The sequence below is a fragment of the Grus americana genome, chromosome 10 (assembly GCF_028858705.1).
Source record: "Grus americana isolate bGruAme1 chromosome 10, bGruAme1.mat, whole genome shotgun sequence".
NCBI classification, from domain to species: domain Eukaryota; kingdom Metazoa; phylum Chordata; class Aves; order Gruiformes; family Gruidae; genus Grus; species Grus americana.
This window is the reverse complement of record NC_072861.1, coordinates 24,049,322-24,070,676: the sequence shown is the minus strand read 5'-3', so window position 1 is coordinate 24,070,676 and position 21,355 is coordinate 24,049,322. Positions and strand designations below refer to the sequence as shown.

The 21,355-nt window shown below is 63.7% G+C and overlaps 1 protein-coding gene across 3 annotated transcripts in view; it reads left to right on the top strand.

The window, feature by feature from the left end:
- The first annotated feature begins 9,543 nt into the window (after positions 1-9,543).
- Positions 9,544-21,355, top strand: part of RASGRF1 (Ras protein specific guanine nucleotide releasing factor 1) — a 42,402-nt gene continuing 30,590 nt past the window's right edge. For all 3 annotated transcript variants that reach the window (XM_054836869.1, XM_054836868.1, XM_054836867.1), the window contains exon 1: positions 9,544-10,145. In XM_054836869.1, coding sequence (XP_054692844.1) covers positions 9,870-10,145 — 276 coding nt within the window. In that variant the 5' untranslated portion in view covers positions 9,544-9,869. The remainder of the gene's footprint in view (positions 10,146-21,355) is intronic.

The window sequence follows — 21,355 nt, the reverse complement described above, 5'->3', positions numbered from 1 at the left end:
CGAGATGCGAAGGAGCCCGCAGACCCCCACAAACCACGCAACTCTTTAATGTCTAATCCTCTGCCTGCGGGAGCTCTGACAGAGGCTCCGCACTGCCGACAGCACCCGGATCGGTGGGAGGGAGAGAGGACAACGCCGAGGAGGTCGCTGCAAGGCAGCTTTCCTGGGGATACGGGGTGCTCCCTTGGGATGCGGGGTGCTTTCCTGGGGATGCAGGGTGCTCCCTGGGGATTTGGGGTGCTTCCCTAGGGCTGGGGACTGCTCCCTCAGGGATTTGGGGTGCTCCCCTAGGGCTGTGGGATGGTTTTCTGGGGATGCAGGGTGCTCCTTGGCAATGCGGGGTGCTTCCCTAGGGCTGGGGGATGCTCCCTCAGGGATGTGGGGTGCTTTCCTGGGGATGCAGGGTGCTCCCCCAGGGATATGGGGTGCTTTTCTGGGGATGCCCAGGGCACTGATGCGGGGCTGGGGTGCTGTGCGTGGGGCTGGGCACCTGTGGCACAGCCCATCTCCTGCTCTGGGCGTTCAGCAGCGGCTGGCAGTGCTGTGAGCTGCAGCGTGGAAACCGCCAGTCAAATGCAGAGTAATAAAGTCAGGCACAGGGTGAGCGGGGATGTTCGTACCTGAAAATACTTTGTACCTGTAGGGACAGGAAATGTCTTTAAGAGTCTGCAGCTGTGATTTTCAGGGGAGGTTGCAGTGTCGTTGTGTCTATCATGCAGCAAACATTGAATGTAACAGCAGGGACCCCTGGCCCGAAGTACAGGATCACACGAATATATAAAATACATTTTAGCTGTAATACGTTGAAAGGCTTGTAAACCACTCCAGTTTGTCTCAGAAATACCTAAAAATAACATTTGGTTACCAAATCACTGCCGCACGTGCGCCGAGCGAGCCTTCCCGCGGCAGCTCGGGCAGCCCGGCGCGGCGCAGCTCTTGACACAAGTTGCCAGCAGCGGCAGAGCTCGCGTCCCCATAGCAGCTCCCCGGTGCGCCCGGGCGCCCGGCGCCGGCACGCGGTGCTGGCAGCGGCCGTGTGTGTGGCAGCCCCGGTCCCCACACGGGACGCGGCCCCCACAGCGGCGGCTGCGCGCTCCCCTGGGAGCTCTCCATGGAGATATTAATGATTCACATCATGCGATCGCAAACCGCCGAACGCGGGGCCCGGCCGCGAGCGATGCACATCCTCCTCCCACCCATGGGGCAGCGGCTTGGGGTGCTGCAGCAGGTCGGGGTGCCGCAGCGGGGTGCTTGGTGCCTCTCCCCTCTGCCTGACTCTGCTATGGGACAGGGACAATTTTTGTCCATGCCTGGGTACCTGGTGCTCTTCCCAGGCTGGGCAGACGCTGTCTCATCGTCCCAGCGGAGCGAGGCGGCTCTGGGGACGGCTGCGGCCAGCTGGGACCCACGGCACCACGGAGCAGCCGGATGCACCGGTGGGCTGGCGTCCCCAGGGACGGTGGGGGAGCGGGGCGGCTGCCCCCGCGGTAACAGGAGCTGCCCATCGCGGCCAGGGCTGCCGGGAGGCGCGCTGCCGGCCTTGGAGCGCTGGGCAGGCAGGGATCATCCCAACGTCGTGGTGGCCCCAGCGAGCACGGTGGGCACCGCGTCGCCTGGCCGCGCTTCAGCCAGAACGACGCTGGGCTGCTCGCGGTTACCCGAAGGAGACGGTAGCTTCCCGGGGCAGCAAAATGATTTGTGGAGAAGGCAAATCCATGAGCTGTCGGGCTGGGAGACGAGGCAGTCAGCCCAACAACCTGGTTATCGGTGCTGAGGGTTGTGCATCCCCCGGCACAGCCTGGCGGCAGGGTGACACCGAGGGACCCCGGGGGCACCCAAAGCCAAGCCCGTGCACCGGGAGATGTCCCCAGCCTCTGCTGCCGAGCGTCGTCCCCCAGCAGAACGCCGGCGTGCCTTTTCAAGGCCGTGCAGTTATCCTCGCTGGCTGCTTCGCCTGCCGCGGGGCTGGAGGGGCCGCTGGCGTTTGGTGGCCTCGGAGCCGCTGCCCGCAAATGCAGGTCTCATACCCAAAACGCCGCCGTGCCCCACGCTGCTCCGCGCACCTTGCAGGAGGGGATGGAGCCGAGCAAGCCACGGCTCGATGAAACATGGGAAGGCGACTCTCTCTCCCGCGTATCTCAGGTGAAGAAGCTGGTGCCCAAGCAGTGCACGACGGGGAGCGGTGCCAGCAGCCCTCTCTGCGGGCGCGAGAGTGAGTGAGAGCTGCTGGCATAAATTACCACGTTGTCATCCCCGGCGCTGAGATTCCCAGAGAATAGCTTAGCGGTTCAAAGGGCCGCTGAAATAATTTCGCACAGCATAATAACAGTCCTTAAGCTTTCCATTTAAAAAATGTCAACAAATCCATGATTTCCGCAGCGTGGCTGACTTGCTGGCACCCGGGGGTCAGGCGCAGCCAGCCCCTTCCTGACACCCAGCACGCAGAGTTTAGTTCGAAGTAACAAATTAGCTTAATGAACTCGCAGCATCTTCGTGCCGGTGAGGAGCCCTGATTTATACATCCCTCTCCCCCGGCAGCACTTCACGCAAACGTCACCCCTCCGTCTGCTCAGCTCCAGCGCCGGTGGCCGGGTGCTGGCGGGGAAGCGGGGCGAGATGAGAGGGGACACCCATGCTGGTGGCGGGGCCGGCGGCACCCATCCTGCCCGGCACGGCCGCTACCTGCGAGGATGCGTCCCGCTAACCCCAGCGAGAGCTCCTCACCCTGCCCAGGCTGCACCAACGGTTTTTATTGTAGCCGCTGGATGGGAGAACGCTTCGCACAGCACCTCTCGGAGCACCCTGAGTTCCCTCCGCTGGCAAGTTATTTCTGACTCCTGGCTGGTGAAAGCCCTTCGCCCTCGGAGCCACGTGCACGCAAAGCCCGTTTGCTGCGCGTGTCGCCGAGCGGGTTCTGATGACGACGATGCCACGCGGCCACCGGCCGCAGGCGGGTCCTTGGCACTTGTGCGGGCAGGAGGGAAGTCGGGCTGGCAGCGCCGTGGGAGAAGCAGGCGCGCAGCCAGGGAAGGGCCGTGCGTGTCCCCTCCCCAGGGGGTGGCCGGAGAAGGGCTGGGGCAGAGCTCTGTGCCCCACCGGTGCCGCAGGCTCCAGCCCCGCGGCTCAGACGGCGTTCCTGCTTCTGGCCAAGCTCCTGCCACAGCGAGCCCCGGGGCGCGTGGGGCACCTCGTCCCCCCTGGCAGCCCAGCACCTCCCCAGGTGGCTGTGCGGTGTCCCCGAGGCACAGGAGCCACCGTGGTGCCAGGACCCCGCACGTCGTGTTTTACCCTGCGAGAGGGCTCCGGGCTGCAGGATCCGGCCAGGGAGAGCTGCAGCTCCAGTGCCTCGGCTCGGGGAAGGGAACGTGACGGCAGACCCCGGGAGCAGCAGAAGAGGTTACGGCTGAAGCCTCTGGGATCACGGATCCCCTGAGCCCGTTTCCCTCCTCTCCCTGCTCCCCCGGGGAACTGGGACCCGTGGAGCTCCGTTTGGGAGAGGGGTCTCAGCTCCCCGGCGAGCCCCTGGCCAGGGCTGACCCCAGGCTGCGGGTTTGTGCCACCCCCCTGGCACCCCTCCCGCCCCTGCCTCCCCGTCCCCGTCCCGCCTGGCACGCACAACGCACGGACACGTGCTCCCCGCCGTCCCTGAGCTCACGCTCCAGGAGGGCGACAATTTCCAAATCCCTCACGGGCTCCTCCAGCCGCGGAGTCAATGGGCAGCTCTTACCAGCGTTTAAGTTTTGCAAACCCTCCAAGTGCTCACGAGTAGCGGGGGAAATTACCGCGGTTCGTCTGGATTGCCCTCCTGGCACACTGTTCGTTAGCGCGGCACGGCGCAGCCCTGGCGTAAAGGGCCCTTTACGGCCGCTGAGCACACATTGCGCTGCAAACGCTTGTAAACCAAACTGCTTGTGCCTGTGATTCACGCGTCCAGGAGCAACGGGTTATTCCTCGCCGGAGCGCTGTTCTGGGCACTTCGGGCTCTGCAGCCTCGCGTGGACGTTATTTGCATTTTTACATAATGTTACGCGTCGCCTTGCAAAAGAGGGAGGAGGTTGCTTAAACTCCATCGTGTTTGCGGAGGACCTCTCTCTGCAGGGCTTGTTTCCTGGTTCCACCAGCCACTGAATTAGTGAAATTCAAAATAGATGAAGTGCCTGGCAGGTTTCCAGAACCATTTGCTTGTGACACCAGTTACTACTGAGGGATTTATAACACGGTCGGAGAAGATGCTTTTCCCATGTAAACCGCTCAGCAAATCCGTGCTCATCCTATTGTGTATTCCCAGGCGCGGTGCACGTTACGGCTCGAGGATCAGCACGGGGCAGTGCCGGGGGTGCCCCGTCCTGGAGCCTGGTCGGTGCCCTGAGGAAACCAACGGTGGCACTGCCGTGGGTTACACAGCAACCGCAGTGCCAAAGCAGGAGGGAAACGCACGTGCAAGGAGCAGGGGCGGCTGCACGGAGCTGCGGCACACCGAAGCTTCGGTTTGGCGTTTCCACAGGAATTTCCTACCGGCCCCTTTGCGAGGAGGCTGCCGATCTCTGCAGCTCAACGCCAAGTTTTATCTCCACCCTGGAGACTCCTCCGTCAGACAAGGTTAAACGTGCGACGGTGGTGATGGGAACCTGGTCTGCCGAAAGGAAACGCTGGATGGGGCCGATCGGCAGAGAACTGTCTGCGCCACGAAGTGCTGGGTCCAGCTCTGCTGACGCGGGTGTATCGGAGAGGGCACTGGAGCACTGACGTCTTGTGTGACTATAACAGATATCTACTCGCGCTTTGAAAATCTCTTCTCTGTCCTCCCATTGCCCTAGTGATATTTCTGAGAACGCAAAGGAGAGAGCGCTGGAGCACTGCTGGGGAATCGGATACAAATCAAGGGCACACTTGAGCGCAGCTCCGAACGAGGGTGCTTTTCCACTCAGGTTGCTTTGTCCTGGCCACGGATGATCTGGTGCAGCATCGGCTCTGCCAAGGCGCCAGGGTGCCTGGGAAGTAAACGTGAAGTTACTCTTCCTGCTCCTTCAGAGTTTGCCACTAAGAACGGAAAAGCCCCTCGCTTTTGCACCCCAGCCTGGTGTGGTTTAGGAGCCCAAGCCCGCTGACCTGACCACGACTACAGCTTGTGCCGATTCCTTTCGGAAAGCGCAGTTTGGGCAGGGTCCAGGCCGCTTTGCACCCCTCGTAGCGGTTGGAAGCACACTGTGCACGTACTACGCCGAGGAGAGGAGCTCGGGGGGCATGGAACGAGTATCCACGCTCAGAGCTGAAAGTCAGCGTGTGCCCGGCTGTCAGCAGCCTGGAATGACGCTGGGTCCTGGGAAAACACGTTTTAACGACACAAACGCCGGCGCCCGCCCCGTCGATGCCTCAGCCCTGGGGTGATGCCGCTGAGCCTGACCGGATAGAAATGCCCGTTTTCCTCCCAGCTCCAGGTGAAGGAAACGAGCTTGTCACCAGAAGTACAACCTCCCATTTTTGGCCCCTGTGCTGCCAGGCTGGGAGCTCGTCACGCAGCGTCTCGGCCGTGCCTCACCAGCTGCCTGCTGGCTCTTCTCTGCCGGCAGCTCCCCGGGGGCGGCAGCCGAGCCCGGCCTTTACGGGAGAGGCCGAGCGGGAGTCGGGGGAGCTGCCGATAAATACCAGCGCCCACGTTACCCAGCAGCATGTGGGGAGCTGAAGGCTGTGGGGGGTGTTCTTTTGTGGTGCACATGTTTAGCGTCAGCATCCTCAGCCTGCAGTTCAGACAGCAAGATGTGCTCGGCAGCCCGAGGGGCCAGCGAGCGTCTGAAATCCCACGGGAAGGGAGACACGGGTGCAACGGGCAGCAAGTCTGGGCATCGCACGAGCTGCAGAACCCCCCGGGGGAGCAGGGCTGTGCTCCCAGCACGCTGCTGCAGGGAACCCCCCCACCCCAGGCGAGCGCCCTGCGCCGGGGGGTGCGGAGAGCCAGCGCTGCGGGAGCATTGTGCGCAGAGACGGGGAAACGTCCACGCTGCCGAGCAAGGGTGTCAGCCGTGGAGAGCGAGCCGTGGGGCAGCCGGCCTGTGCCCCTCGCCGGAGCTGGATGTACGGAACGGCAAACTGCTTCTTCCATCCAGGCTTGACAGAGGGAGGAGGCTGCACGGGAACAGAACTGGCGAGGAGGCTGCTGGCGTGTACAGGAACCTGCCGCCAGCTGAGCCAACGCGAGCCCCGCTAACGCGAGAGGTTGAAGCAGGGGCTGCGAGCAGCAAGGGCCGTGTTTCCACAGCCGATTGTTTTGGCATGGAAATCAGGGGACGCGTTTCAGGAGTCAGTGCACAGCAACAGGCTTTGCACCTGCCTGGATGAGAGAGGCAGGCTGCGGGGACAGGCAAATCCCAGCACTGCGGTGCTGAGCAAGCCAGCAGTCTGCCGGAGACCCGACCGGCACCCAGACCCGTCCTGCGCCGCACCGGCACCCGTGTGTGCAGACGCCCCCCGAGCCCCTACCGAGCCACCCTCAGCCCGGCAGCACCTGTATATGGGTGCTGTCACCCCCGTCCTTCGCCCGCCTTATCGCTTGCCCGGCGGCTGCTCTACCCCGCTCCCCCAGACCCCGTCACAGCCTGCTCAGAGCTGCTGGGAACAACGCGGCTCTGCTGGTGGCCGTCCCACTCCTGGAGCTCCCCTGCTGCCTGCGTGCCTTCCGTGGGCCCCCACCGTCCTGCCCTGCCCACCGCTCCCGAGCAGCGTTCCCGGCCCCCGGCTCTCCCTGGCGAGCGGGCCCCGTGCCCCCGGGGGTTGCTGCAGCAGCTGCTCCTGCCGTGCGCAATTCTGCTCGGGCTCAAGCCTCGGCTTTGCGCGGGATGCCCACAGGAATTGCTTCGATGTTTATTAAACACTTAAATGAAGAGAGAAGAAACGACTGCAATTAAAATACTTGGAAACCCTGGGAAATCTTTACTCTGGACAAACTCCCTGTCTCACCGCAGCCAGCAGCGGTGGGTCCGGCTCTTCTGCGCAGCGGTGCTCGGGGGAAGTGACGAACACCTCACTTCTGCTTTCCCAGAGCAGAAAGGTCACGCTGCAAACACCTTAGAATCGATCGAAGCAAACGTCACACGCAAAAAATAAACCTCCCTTTGTTTTAGAAATCAAAGCTTCTGTATTTGCTCGAGCCTTGCAAACTGTCAGCTATTTTTTCCATTACCCTTCATATCATCTAAGGGGAGTCCGAGCTAAACCAACACTTATCGGGGACCAGAGTCCCGCTGCCCCATCTGGAACCGACCCCACCACAGCCAAATGCCACGTGTCCCTGGTGCCGTAAGCGCTGCTGTCATCATGGCAGCCTGCTTGTGCCGGCGAGGCAGGGGAGGGCAGCGCGAACCCTCGCCCTGCAGGCAGCGGGCACGCCATGTCCCCCGGCACACCGCGTCCCCCGGCACGCCGCGTCCCCCGGCACGGCCCCATGGCTGACTGGAGGGCTCATCAGCTCCCGGGGCTTTTCCATTTTCACCCAGTATAGGAATTATTGGCAGCGCTAACTTCCATGTTATTATTTGATCCAAGATTTTGCAGGCTTCCACGAAGGATCTCTCCCTGTGCAACCACACCATTTCCCACGCAGCGGGCCCTGCCTGACTGTCCCTGCCACAAAAGCAGGCAGCACTGCACAGAGCTCGCTCCCTGCGACGAGGAGCTGTGAGAAGGCTCCTGCCCGGCTCCAGCTAATCTGCAGAGAGACGGAGGGGATGGAGAACGTCTCGGCTTCTTCTCCGGGGTTATTGTGGATCATCGCTCGGCTGGCAGGATGTCACGGGGAGCACCTTCTGCTTTGACCCATCTTTCACCCCAAACAGAGGCTGTGGTGGTGAAACGGGGTGTGGGGCCTCACTGATCAGGCTGGAAAAATGGAAAAGGGGAGAGCCCTGGCCATGCCTGGAGCTAAATTCCGGCTTGCAATTTGGGTAACAGCGGGCACGTTCAGCCGGGAGGACAGCAGCCTGTGGTGCGCGGTGCCCAGGGCAGCGTGCGGCCCCGCTTCCCGCTCCTGGCCGGGGCTGCTCTGTCCCGACCCGGCACCGATCCAGCACCCGGCAGGCGCTCAGGCCCCATCCCTCGTGGCAGCGCGCACCCCAGTCCCAGTGAGCATCCCAGTCCCAGGAGCCAAGCAGCTCCATCCTGGTAATGCCATCACCCTTCCCAATTCCAGCCAGTTCCCTCCTGTTGCCGTGGCAACCTGTGACCTCACTGAATTCCTTGGAGATCTGCCAGCATTTTCAGCGGAAACAAGCTAATTAATACGATTTTCCTGATGCCCCCCTGTCTGCAGGGCCTTGGTCACGCTCGGGGCCCGGGCAGGTTCTCTGCCGATGCGGGCAGCTGGGCTCCTGCGCTGCCTTCCATTCCAGCCACCTCAGGTCTCACGTGTGCCCATCACCGTGGTGCCTGACCGACCCAGTGCTCCCAGCTGCGGGGAGCCCCCCCCGGGGGATATGGGGAGCCCCAGGGCCCTCCCTGCCCTGCACAGGCTCCAGCTGCTGCCAGTGCCCACTTCTCCCAGTTTCGCCCTGGCACAGCACTCAAGGCCAGGATGGAGGAGAGGGATGGAAGAGCGAGACGAACAGAAATAAATGGAGAAACTGGGTCCCGTTCTCTCCCGCGTGTGACATCTGGGAGCGGCTGCGCCGTTAGCAGGGTGCCCTAACGAGAGGCAGAGGGTGGGAAGGGAGAGGACGGTGTCGAGGGGTGCCGATACCTCCGCACGCAGAGGGACCACCCCGGCTTGAGGGACTGCGGTGCGGAGGATTGCAGCGTGCAGGGACTAGATCAGCTCCGCGCCGCTGAGTGGGGGGTGCAGGCTGTGCGTGGGACCCGCCAAGGGGAAGGCCACGAGTGGGGACACCCCACGGTCAGCGACATGCGCAGGGCTGGACACGGGGGGGCACCCGGGGTTGGAGTGGGTGTCTGGGGTGGGTGCCCAGCCGAGCACACCCTCACGCTGAGCTAGCGCAGGTTGGGGGTCCCACCTGGCCTGGGGGTCCTGCTCAGTCTGGGGCTCATGGCAAGCCAGGGCTCGTGCCAGCCATACTCCCGTGCCGAGCTAGCGCAGGTTGGGGGTCCCCACTTGGCCTGGGGGTCCTGCTTCACCCGGAGGCCCCTGTTTGCATAGGGTCCTGTTCTGCCAAGGGGTCCCATTTGTCCCAAGGCCCTTCCTGGCCTGAGGGTCCCTTTTCACCTGGGGCCCCCCTTCACCCAGGGCTCCCGTCTAGTCCGGGGGTCCCATCTGTCCCAGTGGTCCCTCTTGGCCCGGGGCTCCAGCTGCTGCCGGGGGTCCCGTGTGCCCGGGGGTCCCGTGTGCCCGGGGCTCTGGCCGTGGGCAGGGGTCCGTGCCGGCCCGGGGGTCCCGTGTGCCCGGGGGTCCCCGCCGGCCGCGCCGTGCGGAGCAGTGGCCGTGCTGGCGGCGGCGGCGGCGGGAGGGGCGGGCGGCCCCGGCATCCCGCGGCCCCGGGGGGCGGCCCCGGGGAGCGCGGCACGGCCGCCCCCGCAGCCGGCGGCAGGGCAGGGCCGGCCCCGCGCGGAGCGGCACGGCTCGGCTCGGCGCTGACGGGCTCCCGGTGCCGCCGCCGGCTCCGGCATCACATGACTCGCCCGTCTGCGGGAGACGCGGCTCCGGGACGCGGCGCTCCCCCGGCAGAGCCGCCGCCGCCGCGGGAGGCGAGCGCTGCGCGGGCAGGGCGGCGGGGCTCGGCCGCGGCATGAGCCGCCGCGGCGGCCGCCGGCTCTCCGGGGGCAGCGGGCGCCGCTGATGCGGGCGCGGGGGCTGCGGCTGCTCGCCAGGGACCCGCCCGCCGGCCGCCCGGCGGGGACCATGTGAGGAGCTGGCGGTGCCCACCAAGATGCAGAAGGGAATGCGGCTCAATGACGGGCACGTCACCTACCTGGGGCTGCTGGCGAAGAAGGACGGCGCCAGGAAGGGCTACCTGAGCAAGCGGAGCTCCGACAACACAAAATGGCACACCAAGTGGTTCGCGCTGCTGCAGAACATGCTCTTCTACTTCGAGACCGACTCCAGCTCCCGGCCCTCGGGGCTCTACCTGCTCGAGGGCTGCGTCTGCGACCGGGCGCCCTCCCCCAAGCCCTCGCTCTCGGCCAAGGACTCCCTGGAGAAGCAGGTGGGCGCGACGGGGGGCCGGGGCCGGCGCCCCCCCCTGCACCGGCCGCTGTCGGAGAGGGATGGCCGGGGTCCCCGCGGGGGTCCCGGTCCCGTCCCCGCAAGCGGCCGCGTTCCCCGGGGCTCCCGCCGCGGAGCGGACCTGCCCGGCGCCCGGGACCTGCCCCACGCGTGACCGGGGCGGGGGATGAGGCTGGCTTGTGCCGGGGGAGGGGGGGGGGGGTGCTCCCCGGGGTTGCAGTGCCGGTCACCCGGCCGCGCTGCCAGCGCACCCCGGGGCAGCGGGTAAGTTCATTATGGGGGTGTCGGGCTCTGCCCGGAGTCGTGTCCCCCCCCCCCCCCCCATCGCGGCTAATTATCCGCCGGTAATTGGCAGCGGGGCTGCGGCGCGGGGCGCCCCCCGGCGGCCGCGGGCTGCGCTTTGCGCAGCGGAGCCCCGCGCCCCACGCGTGTCCGCGGTGCGGCCCCGCCGGCCCGGCCGAGTTTTTAGGGCAGTGGCCCCGGCGGGGCGTGGAGGGGCCCGGGGCTCCCGTGGGGTTGCTCCGTCCACGCTGCGGCTCGGCCGTTCGGCTTCGGTATTTCGCGGCCTGACGCAGCCCCCCCGTGTGCACCCCCCCGGGGGCTTGCCAGGGTGCTGGGGGGCAATCCCGCAGCCGGCCCCGCGGCGTGGGCAGCCCGGGCGATGGGTGTGCGGTGCTCAGCGCGGGGTGTGTGTGTGTGTGGGGGGGGGGGTGTGCAGGGCCTTGTTTTCACCAGGATTTCAGCCCGTTCCCGCTCCCCACGCGTGCGGTTCGTGCTCCTGTCACAGCCCCGGCTGGAAACGCTGCGCATCCCCTCCCGGGGCGGTGGGGAGACGCGGAGCCGGGGCCCCCCGTGCCGCACGCAGGGCCGGCACTCGGCTGCAGCGCTCCTCGCAGATGCGGGTGCAACAGCTCCCAAACCGCAAAGCTGTTGCGAGGCCCTGGGAGAATCCAGGTGCCCCCCCCCCCCCGGCAGCGCCGGGGGTCCCGGCCGCAGGGACCGCAGCCCGCACCGGGCCCGGGGGTGGGTTTCTGTGCCCCGGGTGGGCAGGGTGGTGCGGAGCAGCGCGGCGTGCGGTGCTGGCAGCCTCTGGCTTGTTTGTCTGGTGGCGTCGGCTGGAGCCGGGGGGAGGGAAGGGGCTGCTGGCGGGGAGGGGGGCAGGAAGGACTGGCTTCCATTCCAGCCTGGGGGTGCAAATCCCTGTCCGTCGCAGCCGTAGCTTCCAGACTCACATCCAGCCTCTCGAACGCGGAGAAGAGCCCGTTGCGGTTGGATTCACCCCTCGACCGCTGTGCGTGGAGGGCAGCCGCGCGCCCAGTTGGGCGCCCGTGTCGCAGAGGGCACCGGGGAGCCCCTCGCGAGGGGCGGGGGTGGTTTTCCCAGCGCTGGGTGCTTGCGGGAGGCACCGTGCGTTTTGGGTCCAGCTCTGCAGATCTTGCATAATTTCTGGTAAGCAGGCTCCCGGGGAGGTGGCGGTGGGCGCTGCCGGCAGACTGCAGGACAGGCCCGTGGGCACCCACCCGAGGCGGGGGTCGGCTGGAAGGAAATAAGCCCCGTAATTGCCTCTGGCTAATTGTGGCACGCTTGGCGCTCCAAAAAGCCCTGCCACAAGAGCGAGGCAGTGCAGCACCACGGCTCCGTGGCACGTCTCCTCGCTCCCGGCAGGGATCACGGGGATATTTCCCTGCTCAGATCAAAATACCGGTTTTGTTTTTTTTTTTTTTTGCAACAGCTGTGGCTCCTCGCAGTCCTGGCCCTTGCCCTGGAGCAGCCTCCCGCGTACTGCGCGTTCGGCTGTGGCAGCAGGGAAGGTCTGCGTCTGCACGGGGGTCACGCTGCTCTCCTGTTTGTCAGCTGCGGGCCTTTAGGTAGCGGCGTAACAGATGTTGTTGCGCGTTCCTGGTTCGGCTTCAGTCAAGCTGGCTCGCCTGGTTCCGACTCCTCGTGTGGGTGCAGGAGGGATTTTGTGCCAGGTACGCATTAAGGGGAGGATGGCAGAGCCCCTTTCCGTTTCCAAATGCACCTGGAAGATTTCTCCTCAGTGCAAACGAGGGGCTGCCATCACGGCGCGGTCAGATCCTGCCACGCCAAATATTTACCAGGCTGCTGATCTGCACCGATTTACCAAGGTTTAGCGTCTGGCTCATAATTTTGTATAATTTCATTAGGACAAATGTAAATGAAAGTGCTCAAGCACTTGAATGCCTACTGCTTTGCAAACTAATTAATGGCATACCAGATGAGATAAGCAGCAGAATATTGATGGTGCAGATCTGCAGCATGGTCTGTGCAGGAGGCCCAAAGCGAGCGAACGGCACGCAAAGCCGGCAGGTCTCTGGCAGGAAGGTGTCCGAGGTCTGCAAAGCAGCTACAACATTTTCTTCCAGCTCACCTGGAGCTGAGCCGCATTCAGCACCACCGGCTCTTCCTTTGAAGGAAGGTGCCGAGGAAATTTCTAGCATTGCCGGGGGTCACCGCTAATTGTTTTCTGAGGGTATTTATCTGTCTGGGCAGTTACCGCTGGAGCTATGAGGGCAGTATTCCCTGCAGCAGAGGAGTTTCAGGTTTAGGTTCCTCCTTCACTGGAGTAAAGCCTGAAAGGTTTCAAATTCTCCATGAAGGAGAAATTTTAAAAGGTGGGTCTTTCAAAACCCCCTCTTTTTTAAAACTCACGTATTTTGCTTTGGTGGGAGATTTTTTTTGCCGGGAATGCAGTGTGTTTTTAGGCTACAGTGCGTGTGAGAATAAAGGAGCACGGTTATTTGAAAAACTGAAACACCAAAGAGGGGATTTGGACGCCTCTGGAAACTTTCTTTTCTGTTTTTGTTACATTTTTCCGCAAAGGAAATTTTCTTCAAACCATTTCGATTTGGAAGATATTGTATTGTTGGGTGGGCTTCAGGCTGTGGCCCAGCAGAAGGGTCTGCCGGGTCCCCCTCCGAGCGGGAGGTTGGCGATGGGGCTGCTCGGGGCGGCGGTGCCGGCGGCGCGATGGGCGCGTGCCTGGCGGTGCTGGGGCGAGGCGGGGGGCGAACCTTCCCTTTTATCCTGCTGCGGTGGCTGAGCCGTGCAGCCCCCCGGGGGTGGGGACGCTGGGATGTGCTTTCACGTGCCGACGTCTCCTGCCTTGTGGTGGAAGGGGCCGCGAGAGACCCCCGGTCCGTGCTGCGTTGCAGGGGAGGGCGGGCAGGACGCGGGGCGCCCCGGGTGGGACTGCCTGTGGTGGGGCGCAGCCAAAGGGAGATCCCAGCGGAGGAGCTGAGCAGGCGCGGAGATCCGGAGCAGATCCGTCCCCGACCTCGAGGCCGCATGCTCGGCTCCAGGAAGGCTCCGGCTTCGGGTGAGGGCTCGCCGTCGCGCGTGAGTCGGGCAGCGGGGAATCACGGCTGGGTTTGCTCCACGGATCCAGCCTTGAGTCACGTTTGCAGACCCGCACCCTGGTGCCTTGAGCTATTCTTAACCAGCAGCACTCTGTGTCTCGGACGAGAGCCAACGTGATGCTGAGTCAAGTGGTAGCGCTGTGCGAAACCCTTGACTCGAAGCTCAGAAGCTCTCTGGAGCAACGAGTCTTTTTTCCCACAAAGCCTGGGCTGCTCTGGTGAACACACAGCCCATAGCCGGAGATTTTCTTCCCCATCTCGGAAGCGTTTGCCAGGGATGGGGGTAACACATTGCCCCTGCTATCGGGGGGCAGGGGAGACTCGAGGCAGCATTTTGCACCGTGATGCACCAGTGGGTGGGCGTGCGTGGCCGTGGTTTCCCAGCGGGATGGGAGAAGGCTTGTGGAAACGGTTCCCACCAGGGAAAGAGTTTGTCTTCCACCTCCCTGAAGTGCGTGCAGCCCCCATCCTGCCCATTGCCCTCTCAGCTAAGCAGGGCGCGAGAAAGCCACGTCTCTTCTCAGCACCAGCAGCACCAAGAGTGGCGGGTGCCGAGCGGAGACAAAGCGCAGTCACCGAGGGCACCCTGTCCGGCGGCACCCATCCCTGCGACGCTGGAAGAGCTGGAGGGAAGCGTAGCTGGGGGACGCTTGGGCACTTCGGGGTTGCCTGCCCTCGCGGGGCATCGGGAGGAGGTACCTGCAGCAGCCCCAGCTCCCTGGGGGGGACGTGCGCTCTCCCTCGGAGCCGAGCCCCAGGCCCCGCTGACGGAGCCGTCCCCGGCGGCAGGAGAGCTCGGGCAGGTCTCCGAGGGTGCAGCGGCGTGGGGCACGGGACCCGGCTGTGCCTGTCCCTGCACGGGGGGGGTCACCTGGGCAGAGCTCCCGGTGCCCTCGGAAGGGGCTGCCCTGGGTGAGCCGAGGGGGGAGGGCACTGGGCAGGTCCCTCTGATGAAGAGGGTGGTGATGGCCCTTCTGGAGCAGCCAGGCATTTTCCAGACCTTCTCCTCCGGCATTAGATGCAGGTGCCTTGCTGGGAGCTGCTCTCCCAGCCCCTGTGCGATGACGAGCAGCGTGTGCCCCCCCGGGACCCCCTGGCTCTTTGCGGCGACGGCCCGGGGAGCCGCGGAGGCCGGGTTCCCCTCTGGCACCTCTGTGAAGGGCTCCAGATGAGTGGGGGCGGCAGCAGAGGCCACAGAAGCAGCTTTGAACGTGGTCCCGAGCCGGGGAAGGGCTCGGGGCAGGGCGCAGGAGGCGGCAGGAGGGGACAGATCCTGCCTGCAGAGCAGCCGCTTGCTGGGGCGAGCGGGGTGTCCCTGGCCCCCCCCCCCACCCCGAGCAGGGCTGCCCGCAGCCTGGGCACCCTCTGCTCCACCCTGGGGTGCGGGGCGATGGGGTGAGGGTGCTCCCGGGCAGGGTGCCGGGGCCCAGCGTGAAGGCAGCGAAGCAAAACGGGGAGGTGCCGGTTGGTACGGCAGCGAGCGGTCCCTGCGCCGCGCGGACGCCCCGCGTTAGCCGCGCATCCAGCCGCAGCCCGGTCTGTGCAAAACATGCACGGGAGGGTAACGCGCTTGTCGGCTTCTAGAAAAGTCTGGGGGGTTTTTTTTGGGGGGTATCTGTCTGAGCGTGCTGCGGCCCGATTGCCGTCTTTCTGATTATTCGCAGGACGCGTATTCAAAGGACAGGATAGTGCGGTGCGGTCGCGATGAAGCGATTACGGCTAGTCTGAGCGCAGGACACCTTGCCTCTGCGGGAACTGGCTTTGTCATAAGATGAGAAACTCTTCCCCAAATTTCTCATATAAATCCAAATAAGACAATTTTGGGACAACGTGGCCTTCTTACAGATGTTCTGTGAACAAAGGAGCTAAAGTCATCAGTGAGTCGTTCCCCCCGCAGTAAGCGCGACGTGAGTGGACGGGGGTGCTGGGCAGGCTGCAGCCGGGACCCGGGGCTGAGGTTGTGCTCGTCGCCGAGCTGCAGCCCGGGCCGGCGGCACCGACTGGGCAAACCGGTGTTTGCAAGCAAGGCGCGTACGTCAAACGTCCTCATCCACCGGCGGCGGTCAGGGCTGCGGGGTTGTTTTTTTTTTTTTTTTAACGCTCGCAAACGGTTTTCCAAAAGGCTGAGATCCGCCGTACTCCGCGGCTGCCTTTTGTACGTCACCAGGAGTGCAAAGCGCGTGTCCCCGCTCGGCCCCCGAGGCTGGGGACGGCGCCCGGGTTTGCTGGGGTGTCGCGTGCTCAGCGGCGAACCCCGCCTGTCCCAAGCCCCCGCGCAGGCGTCAAACGCCTCCCCGAGGTTTTCCAGATCCAGAGTTAAGTTTAGCATCGATGTCTCGGGGGCTCAAGCTCCAGCTTTCAAAGTCCGCAGCCGGGTGCTTGAGCAGCACCCTCCCCCCCGCGGCAGCGGGAATCCTGTCGGAGAAGCCGTCGGTTGTTGGATGGTTCAGGAAAAGTGGGTTTGTGCATCCAAACTCTGAGCTGGAGCGGTAAAATAGGTTCTGGAATAGTTTGGTTGCCAAAGGGAGTCAGTAGAGGTTGGTTTCTGATAAAGGAAAAAAGGCTGAGAGCGTTTGCAAAACAAAAAATCGGAAAAAGAAAATGGTTATTAAAAAGCTTAAAAGGACATTTTTCGATGATTTTTTTTTTTTTAAAATGTATGGCGCTCATGGCTCAAGCTGTTTGGCTCTTCCCATCAGCTTAATTCACCTTGGTTTGCTCCCCTGGGTCTTTGCCACGACAGCCGGCCTGGTGGATTGGTCTGTTGGATTTTTATAAACTTTAACTTCAAACTTTTTTCCTAAACTTGTGTGCTTTTAGCCAGGCTTTCTGCCATGAGCTGAACACTCAGCCTTCATACCAGCAGCACCGAAACCTAAATGTATTTACATCCAATCTGATTTTTTTGAACCTAAATCACAATTTGTGAACCTAAACCTGAACTGCTCATAAATTTGGGATTACACTACTGATTTTTGTGTCTTAAACGTGATGCCAACCCGTCCCCTTTTTTCACACGTTCGCATCCAGTGGATTCATGGGATGCGTTAAAGAAGCAGGAGGAGAGAGGAAAAAACCCATTCCCAGCCCAATCCCACCAGCTCAGATGCGCTTTCTCAGCCGCATATATACAATTTGCAGATTTCTTGCAAATACGAAGGCGCCGAGTCATTATAGCAACGGCGATATCCGTATGTAAGATCTGGCTGAGGTAGGAATGTCCGATATACCCCGGGTTAGGACTTTGCTATAACGCCGGTTTCTTCGTTAACGATGCCAAGGTTGTATTTCCAAGCCACGAGCGGGGTCTGCTCACGGTGCCGGCGCCACGCGGGTCATCGCCGGCGCCACGCGGGCATCGCCTGTACCACGCAGGCGATGCCTGCGTGGTACAGGCGATGCCCGCGTGGCGCCGGCGATGCCCGCGTGCTCATCTGCCAGCATCGCTGGGAGGGAAAAATTGATTTTATTTTATTTTTTAACAAATGTTTCCACCCAAGACTTAGGGTGGGCTTCACGTGGGGTGAAACCTCCCGCTGCAGAGTGTCCCCTGCTTGCCGTTTGCCCCGCTCGTGGGTGAAGCCCACCCAACTCGGCTTGATGCTCAGCTCTAGCGCCCACATCTGAGCATCCTTACGGCGCGTCCTGAAGCTGAGGATGCAAATTTCTGCTTCTGGGTTTTTTTTCTTATTGTCAGCAAGCAAATAAACCGCCCGGCCACCCTTCTCCTCCGTCCCAGTCCCAGGTCCTCTCTTCCCAGAGCACATGGTATGTAGGTCAGGGAAGTTAAAAGCTGCCATTGCTGGCTGTGGAATTTTAAGACTCATCCATCCAGAGCAGGAAAATTCCTCTCCCTTGCCCTTTACGTCAGCTGCAATAACCATCAGCTTCACGAACAGGCGGCCGCGTACCTATCTGCCACGGGCGGATGCGGGTCCCCGGCGCGGCAGGGAGCGTCCCCACTGCCGAGGGACGGCGAGGGACGTCTGCTGCGGGGCGGAAAGGCCCCTGTGACGGCACGACGGATCCGCTTTGTGTGGGAAAAGGGTGATGGTCACCGCTCCTGCGTGGGCGGCGTTGCTGGGGGTGTTTGTGTCTTGGTCCCCCCTCTCTCACGCTGGCTCCTTCAGCACCGTCTGTGACCAGCGGGGGTCTGCAGGAAAAGCGCCCGGCCGTGTTGGTCACGACAGCCAGAGCGGTCTGGCAAGTTGTTTGGGCTGGAAAACGCCCTGCTCCAAATTTAAAAAAAAAACTGGAATATGTTGATTTTCTATTTTGGAAATAATGCGTCATTTTAAAGCTTATTTGAATTTACTTATGTGGTTACTGAATAGAAGGCAAGAAGCAAAGCAAACCCCTCCAGGAGCTCAGCGGACCGGCAGCAGCGGGTTTCTTGGGGCAGGGCTCTGCTTCGCCCTTCTCTGGCTCGACTCTGCCAAACCGGGACGTTCGCTGGTTTGTCCCCGGTGCCGGCGCCCGCCCGAGGGAGCCCTGAGCCGGGCACCGGTTGGGTCTGCGTGGGCGGTGGGACGGTGCCGGCCAGCCTGTGCGGCGGGGAGCGGGAGGGCTGGGCAGCTCTCAGCGGGGGCATGGGGGGGGGATGCTGGTGCGTGGCGTGCCCTGAGCCCGGCCGGGAGCCCCGCGGGAGCTCGCCCCTGCAGAAACACCACATGGGACCTTGTGGCCGTGGGACACGGGGATCTGTGTCCCAGCGAGGCGCCGGCGTGGGAACCCCCAAAGCACGAGAGCAAACGCGCTCTCTGTAATCGTCTCGCTGGCGTTCAGTGAGGCTGCGGGGGCTGCGGGAGCCCCGCTGTCCCGGCCACGGTGCGTGGGAACGAGCATCAGATGGAGACGGGCACGGGAGCGGGCAAAGCGCGACTGCGGGTGTGCGGGGACCCCCACCTTGGGGTGACCGGGGACCCGTGTCCCGGGGTGGCAGGGGCCGCGTCTGGGGGTGCACACACGGGGGGTTTTGCAGAGCCATCGCTGCGCTAACCGTGCCGGCCCAGGCACATCAGACACGCGGGGGGACATTTCTGGGGAGACGGTCCCTGCACGTTAATCACTCGGGCAGTCTCCTTCGTTAATTCAAAGTCATTTGTTGAGGCTCTGGAAGCAGAAGTAGCTCCCAAGCAGCATTTTGCTCTTAGTGAAAACAGCCAGGCCGGTGCCGGGGATTTTTTGCAGAAAAAGCGACAGAGGGAGCGGAGCTTGGGGAGCGGGCTCAGGGGGACCGGGGCCACGGCGGGTGCCAGGCCGGGTCCCTCCTGGCTGAGCCACCCTCGAGCAGAGCCCCGGGCACACGTTGGCCGGGGGTCCCCAGCAGCGGCCGCTGGAAACGGTCTGAGCTGCCGGCAGGTGCTGCGGGGTTCCCCCGAGGAGCAGCCCCCGCCCGTGCAGGCATTGCCTGGCCCTGTCCTGCCGGCGCCTCTCCACCTCGCACGACAGCGCTCGGCGTCCGGGTACGGGACTTTGCCAAACCGCCAGCCGGAGCCGAAATTCTCCGCGCTGGTATCTGCCTCCAGCTGAATTACTGCGAAACGCGGGAGTTCCTGAGGCTGCGGCAGAAGTCGTCGTTTGCTCCTGCTGAAAAGCACTTGCAGCCGTCTCCCTGTCGGCCTTGGCGGCTCGGGGTCTGCAGGACCGATTTGGCTGCTGCCGGGGATGCGCCGTGTCTCCCCGCCGGTGAAAAGCTGGAGCAGCCTGTCGAGCCCTTAGGGTGGGAGAGGGGAGAGGCCCTGGGGGTCTCTGGCATCCCAGGCTGTGTCCCATCGAGCCCGGGGGTCTCTGCATGTCAGGGGCTTCAGTACCGGCCCCCCGTGGCGTGCAGCACCCACCCTCCCTGCAGCGGGCAGGGCCCGGGAAGAGCCGGCGGTGGTCGCGGGGCTGCGGCCGGCCCCCGGTGCGTGTTTTACCTTTTCACTTTGTCACCTGGAATGCTCCCGTGCCGTTCCCGGGGCTTCCTGAAGTGAGACCCCCGCAGCGCCCGGGGCTGGGGGCATCTCTGTGCGGTGTCCCGCAGCATGGTGAGGGGCGGCCGCCGCCGTGGCTGTGGGTTAGGGAGGTCTGCAGTGAGCAGAGACGGGGGCGGGAAGCTGCAAACCCAACCTGTGGGTAGTGGGTGCCCAGCACCGGGCAGGGGTGGCCCAGCAGCACTAACTGCCCCGGGATGCCGGGCGTGGGGCCGTGCTGGAGGCGGGGGCCGATCCTGCCGCTCCCCGTGCGGTGCTGGTGAGCGGCGGTCCCGGGTCTGTGCGGCTCCCCGGCCCTGCGGTGCTGCCACCGAGCCTCGGCCCCGGCCGGCGAGCAGGGCTGGAAGCGCTCCCGGGCTGTCGAGTTTGATGTGTCGCTGTGATAACGGAGAAGGATCGTAATTTAGGCAGAGATAAAAGGTGGTGGGAGTTTTATTATTCAAATATAAAATAACTTCCTCCCTGCAAGCGCGCTGCGCTTCCTGGGTATTGTATGGGGATAAATCAGAGTAACGCGGGAGCCGCAGCGCGTGTGCTCCCAGGAACCCCCTTTTATTTGCACGTGGAGCAGCGGTTGGGACCGAATCGCCCTGGCCGCAGCCCTCGGCGGCTGCCGCAGCTGCCCCCGGCCGCGGGGGGAAGCTTTCGGCCCCGCGGCGTCCATCGCTGCTGCTGGCAGCGTTGAAACTGCCATTTGCAAAACCTTCGGGAGTTTCTGGGTTTAAATGGGATGAGCAGAAGCGCCTGACGAAAGGCTTTTGATGCCGGTGTGTCGGGAGGTGCCTCAGTGGGTCTGAAGCAGGGGCAGAGGCAGGGTGGGTGCCTGCCCCACTCCCTGCCCCACTCCCTACTCCACTCCCTGCCCCGCTCCCTGCCCCACTCCCTGCCCCACTCCCTACTCCACTCCCTGCCCCGCTCCCTGCCCCGCTCCCTGCCCCGCTCCCTGCCCCGCTCCCTACTCCACTCCCTGCCCCACTCCCTGCCCCGCTCCCTGCCCCACTCCCTACTCCACTCCCTGCCCCACTCCCTGCCCCACTCCCTGCCCCGCTCCCTGCCCCGCTCCCTGCCCCGCTCCCTGCCCCACTCCCTGCTGCCAGCTCTGCCACCCCTTACTTTAAAATCCGACAAGTCCCGAAGCTGTGCGAGGGGCTGCTTTTCCGGGGGGCCCTGGAGAAGAAGCAGGGTGCTCTAACCCGGCACCGTGCCTGGTCCTGCCTGTGGGCGCAGGGGTCTCAGCGGGTGCGCTCGCCCATGGGAGCACACACGGGTGCCGCTTCACCCCCTGAGGGACCCACAGCGCCCAGGAAGGGACCAGTTTGGGGAGCCACGGAGGCATCTCCCCGTGTTTCTGGTCCCTTGGGGACTCAGCCGAGCTCCGGCTGTTGGTGTCGGTGGAGCGCGGGGCGGTGAATGTGTGTGCCGCAGCGTCGCGGTGGTTTGTCCCCGCGGCACCGGGAGCTCGCGGGGGCACCGGCACTGAGGAAGGGTTTTCCCACCCCTCACGTCCCTGGGCTGGGACACCGGGGCTGGGGAGCGAGTGCTTGGCAGTGCCCTGGCACGGCTGGCGATACCCCTGAGTCGGTGTTTGAGGGGGAGGATTTCCAGACTTGCCAATCCGACGAGCTCTTTCATGCTGTTTGCAAGGGAAGGGGTGTAAGAGAGATGGGCGTAAAGCAGAGAGGTGTAACTACCCCACAGTTGCAGAGACCAAGAATTTCTGGTGAATTTTCTATCATCAGAGCTGTCTTGTTGCCATCAAAAGCCTTTGGGCTGGGAGGGAGAAGAAAGGGGGGTGAGAAGCGAAGGGCTGTGGGGCTGCTGCAGTCCCGGACGTG